General features: G+C 34.2%; 1 protein-coding gene across 1 annotated transcript in view; it reads left to right on the forward strand.

Moving 5' to 3' along the window:
* The window catches only part of RNF141 (ring finger protein 141), a 65,649-nt gene extending 64,247 nt beyond the window's left edge, over window positions 1-1,402 (forward strand). The window contains exon 6 of the mRNA XM_006885416.1: window positions 1,089-1,402. Within this exon, the coding sequence (XP_006885478.1) occupies window positions 1,089-1,239 (151 nt within the window). The 3' untranslated portion in view covers window positions 1,240-1,402. The remainder of the gene's footprint in view (window positions 1-1,088) is intronic.
* Window positions 1,403-4,603: the final 3,201 nt, after the last annotated feature.

Raw genomic sequence — 4,603 nt, forward strand, 5'->3', positions numbered from 1 at the left:
AAAAAAAAAAAATGGGCCCCTGGCCTAGTTTTCACAGCTGATATTGAGCTTCTCCAGCGGTTCTTTCCACCAATGTAATCGATCTGATTCCTATGCATACCATCAGGTGAAATCCAAGTATATAACCTGCATTTATTTCTCTTAAAAAACGTTATTTGCTACTCTTCTTATATCTATTCTTTCATGATTCATTTATTTCACTCAGCATTGTGTCTTCTAGATTTATCAATGAGCCATAGGAATTTTTATCAAGGCTTTAAGCTGAGTTCAGTTGTTGAGAGTTGTATATTACTTAGAAAATGACTTTTTTTTTCTGTTGCCCATCCGCTTTTAAGACACTGTTCTTAGACTAATGGCATCCATTCTTAATCACAAATATACATTTATACTTTGAACAAATCCTTCATTGATAGGAAAGCATTTTCACTTAAGATTCGTAAGAAATTTTAATTATTAAAGAAACAGCAATTTGGGTGCAAATCCCCATTGCCGGAGAGTCAAGTTCTACCTCATAGAGACTGTACAGGAGAAAGTAGAACTGTCCCATTAGGGATTCAAGGCTGTAAACTTTTCAGGAAACTGCCACATCTTTATCCTAGGGAATATTTGGTGAGTTTGAACCAGGAGATACTGCATGTTATAAAATCAGAACAGCTGAGTGGCAGGGTTATTTCCTTTCACCATACCTATTCAAATTGTATCAAAACTCAACCTCATTGCCGTGGAGTCATAACTAACTCATAACTGACCCTCCAACTGATTTTTTTGAGGTTATAAATCGCACAAGAGGAAATTTCCTGAATTTAGACTTTTAGCCTCCTAAGGAACTTCTGGTGGCCTAGTCTGTAGGGAGTTACAATGCTAATCCAAAGGCCATGGCTCTGCTATTCAAATCCCCCATAGGTTCCAAGGGAGAAAAATAGGCACTCTCTTCCCATGTGATTTACAGCCTTAGAAACCCAATACTGGGTCAACTATGAATTGATTCTGACTTCGTTTCAGTTTTTAGACAGATAACTAAGAGAACTTTGTCTTTTTAGAAAGACAAAATTTAACAAACTCTGTTTATTATTTGACTTGTTTACTAGGAGTGATCGGCACAGGAATTGCCCTATCTGTCGCCTACAGATGACTGGTGCAAATGAATCTTGGGTGGTGTCGGATGCACCCACTGAAGATGACATGGCAAACTATATTCTTAACATGGCTGACGAAGCAGGCCAGCCCCATCAACCGTGACATTGCCTGAAAGTCTTCTGTCGCTCCTATGGGATGCACACTTTGGTCATGGGGGAAGGATGCAGGGATGTTGTGGCACAAACACAGGAAAACTATTTTTTCCTACCCTTTTATTTTTACTATCTGATGTGTCCCTCTTTTGAGAAACTTTCCACATCTTCCATTTGTGGTAAATTAAGATTTGCAACTATTTTAGGCAACATTAATTATTTTTAATCTATTCTAATGTGTATTAGACCTAACTGCTCTCTGAATCCTTTGCCGAGGTCAACGTTTCCAGATGCTTATGAAACACTACTATTTTTCAGGACAGGAGTGCTCTGGAGTATTGTTTGTTAGGTTTAAAATAAACCTTGAATGTTAAATAAAATAATCTTGAATGTTAAAAAGAAGTAGCCATCTGAGAAGAAAATTTAAATGGTTAAAGCATAAAATATGTCAAAGTGCTTGTTACTAGCTGGTCTTAGTGCTGGAATCTAAGGAGTATGCTTGCCCCCTGGTGGTCAGTTAGTTATTGCTCCTATAATATTTTTACTTGAAATAATCCAAAATTATGTCATAACTATAACAATGTGTTTTGGAATTAATATTTTTCAACTAGAAGTTTATCTTTTTTCCTATGCTAACTTGAGTGAAGAGTATAAAGTTAGGTGTGACTTTGCCTCGTGAATGGATTTCTGCTTGGAAGGTTTCTTGGCTATTCCAGAAATGCTTTCTCACAGCTGGGAAACTTCTGAATGAATTTGGTACTTCACACTTCTAGAAATGCAGAGAGACATTTTTGTTCATCAAATATCCTAACTTTTTATTTGATAAAAAGTTAGATAAATCATTCAATATGTATGGTGATTTCATTTTATTAACTTGAAAGCATCTTTCTGGAGTTCAAATATCTTAAGAAAGAAGAAAACAAGATATAAATTTTTCACCATATATACATAAACACCTCTGAAAATTAGGAAATAATTTGGCTTTCTAATGTTTTATTTTACTTCCTTTGAAATATTTTTAGAAATATAGTAATAAAAACATTTTTTCTTTAGCAGCATCTCTACCATTTTATTAAAGCTGCATATAAAATTTTTTTGTAAACTGTTTTATAGCATACATTAACATTTCACCATATAATAACATCCACTTTTTAAAAAGTATTTTAATATTCCAGGAATGTTTTCTGCTCTATTATTGGTAAGTTGTGAATACTACTGTTTTTCTAAGTACTGAGGTGCATATTTTAAGTTGCTATTTATTGATGATAGATTTTTGGGATGCTAGGATTATTATAGATATAAAAATTAAATAATCTCTTTCTAAGAGGAAATGTCTACCAGAGTGTAGCTTGATTTTGCTCACAGAATGCTAATGAGAGTTATTATGTACCACATGACTAAATACTCTTTATAGATGTTTATGGAAGCAGAGTACTGGGGACTCTGTCACTGTCAGCCTAGCAATATGTGAACTTAAAAAGACTCTTCTTTTTATTCGCACATTCCTGAGTTAAAAACGGAGGCTTTATTTTGGTTTTCATACCTTATTGTAGCAATGGAACCTTTTCTCACCTTAAACTAACATCGTAAGTAGAATGCCCACATACACACACTTGACCCCACTATATAAAAGTCCTATTTTATTAATGTGAATTTCTTTATAAGGTGTATAAACATCATACTGTAATAAGTAAACAGGAAAGTCAACAAGTTATAACCCATTAATACATTGTTAATTTCAAGTGTATTATAATTTGGGGAGACATATATGTAGGAATAGATGATTCTCTAGGGACCTCTCCCAGCTCTAAGATTTTCAGTTGTCCTATTGGCTTAGCTTTTCTGAGTTTAATTGATTGCCTAATTTTAAAAAAATGTCTGAAAATAAAGTTGATTTACAGGGTTTAGGATCTGTTCAGATATAGCCAGTGTTTTTTGTCCTCCTTCTAGACTCTTTCCCCTTTCAAGGAACTATTAATAATGAGCCCAGTGACTTGCAGGATGAGCTCCAAGACACTAACTGATCTACTGTGAAATAGGAAATCTTTTTATTAGCCTTATCAAATAAATGAGCATACAGGCCTATGCTTACTCCATTAAACTCAGTGATAATTCCTTAGATGTGAATGTTAGGTAGATTCTACTATAATATTAAGCTTAAAAGTTGTAAATTTGTTTAATGATGAAATGTATACTTTTTGTATTCTGTACAGCCTTTTTTTTTTAAAAATATGAGGTACTTAAGTGCTTACTGTGTTAGAAAATATAATGTTACCTTCTAGGATTTGTGAAATAGTTTTATGAACTCTAAGGAATTTGTTTTATAAATTACAAAGTTTTTCTTATCCTAACTCATTAACAAAGAGTTATTCATGCATTAACGCTATAGGACTTTGGTTTGACAAAAGGAATTTGACTATGTATAGAATTTAAATATTAAGAAAATCTGTTTTGTCTTAGGATAAACTGATAAATTATGCAATAAATCTTTAGCAAATAATTTCAGCAAATTAGAGTTTTTCTTAGCATGTCTGCCTTCTTAGAGGACATTTTCTTTGTGTTTTGAGAGTTTATGTTAGTGTGCTGTGCTTTCAAATCTATTTCAGATTGGACTCAATTTTCTTATGTCTAATATATTCCTGAGTAAGACTGGAGAAGACTCTTGAACATGCCATGGATTGCCAAGAAAACAAATAGGTCTGACCTGGAGAGGGTGAAACCAACTTTCTCCTTGGAGGCTAGGATTTTGAAGCCTCATTTTACATATTTTGGGCATGTGGCCTAGAAGAAGGACATCATGCTCCAAAGGGTGGAGAAACAGCGCAGGAGAGGAAGACCCTGGATGTGATAGAATGATAAAGTAACTGGGGCAATGGGATAGGTTTGTCAGCGTCAGTGATATTGGCTCAGGACAGGGCAGGCTTCAGAGATGTTGTACATAGGGTTGCTAAGAGTTGTAGGCAACTCGACAGCACATAACAACAACTACCAACAAAACTGCCATAAAAATACTTTTAGTTTGATGAAATTTTTTTTAAGCATTGGGAAATAAAATTCAGTAAACAACAGTTCAAAGAATTTCCATTTTAACCCAGTTGAAAATTGGGCACAGGATATGAATACACTTCACCAAAGACGACATTCAGATGGCCAACAAATACCTGAAGAAATGTTAAAAATCTCTAGCTCTAAGAGAGATGCAAATCAAAACAAATTTGAGATACCATCTCACTCCAATAAAAATAGCAAAATTTAACAGAACAGCAAACATCAAATGCTGATGAGGTTGAAGAAAAAGTGGAACCCTTATTCACTGTTGGTGAGAGTGTAAAATGGTGTAACCACTATGAAAGGCTGTATGGTGCTTTCTCAGA

Source organism: Elephantulus edwardii, unplaced genomic scaffold, assembly GCF_000299155.1.
Source record: "Elephantulus edwardii isolate Elephantulus edwardi_28Jun2011 unplaced genomic scaffold, EleEdw1.0 scaffold00044, whole genome shotgun sequence".
Classification (NCBI taxonomy): Eukaryota; Metazoa; Chordata; class Mammalia; order Macroscelidea; family Macroscelididae; genus Elephantulus; species Elephantulus edwardii.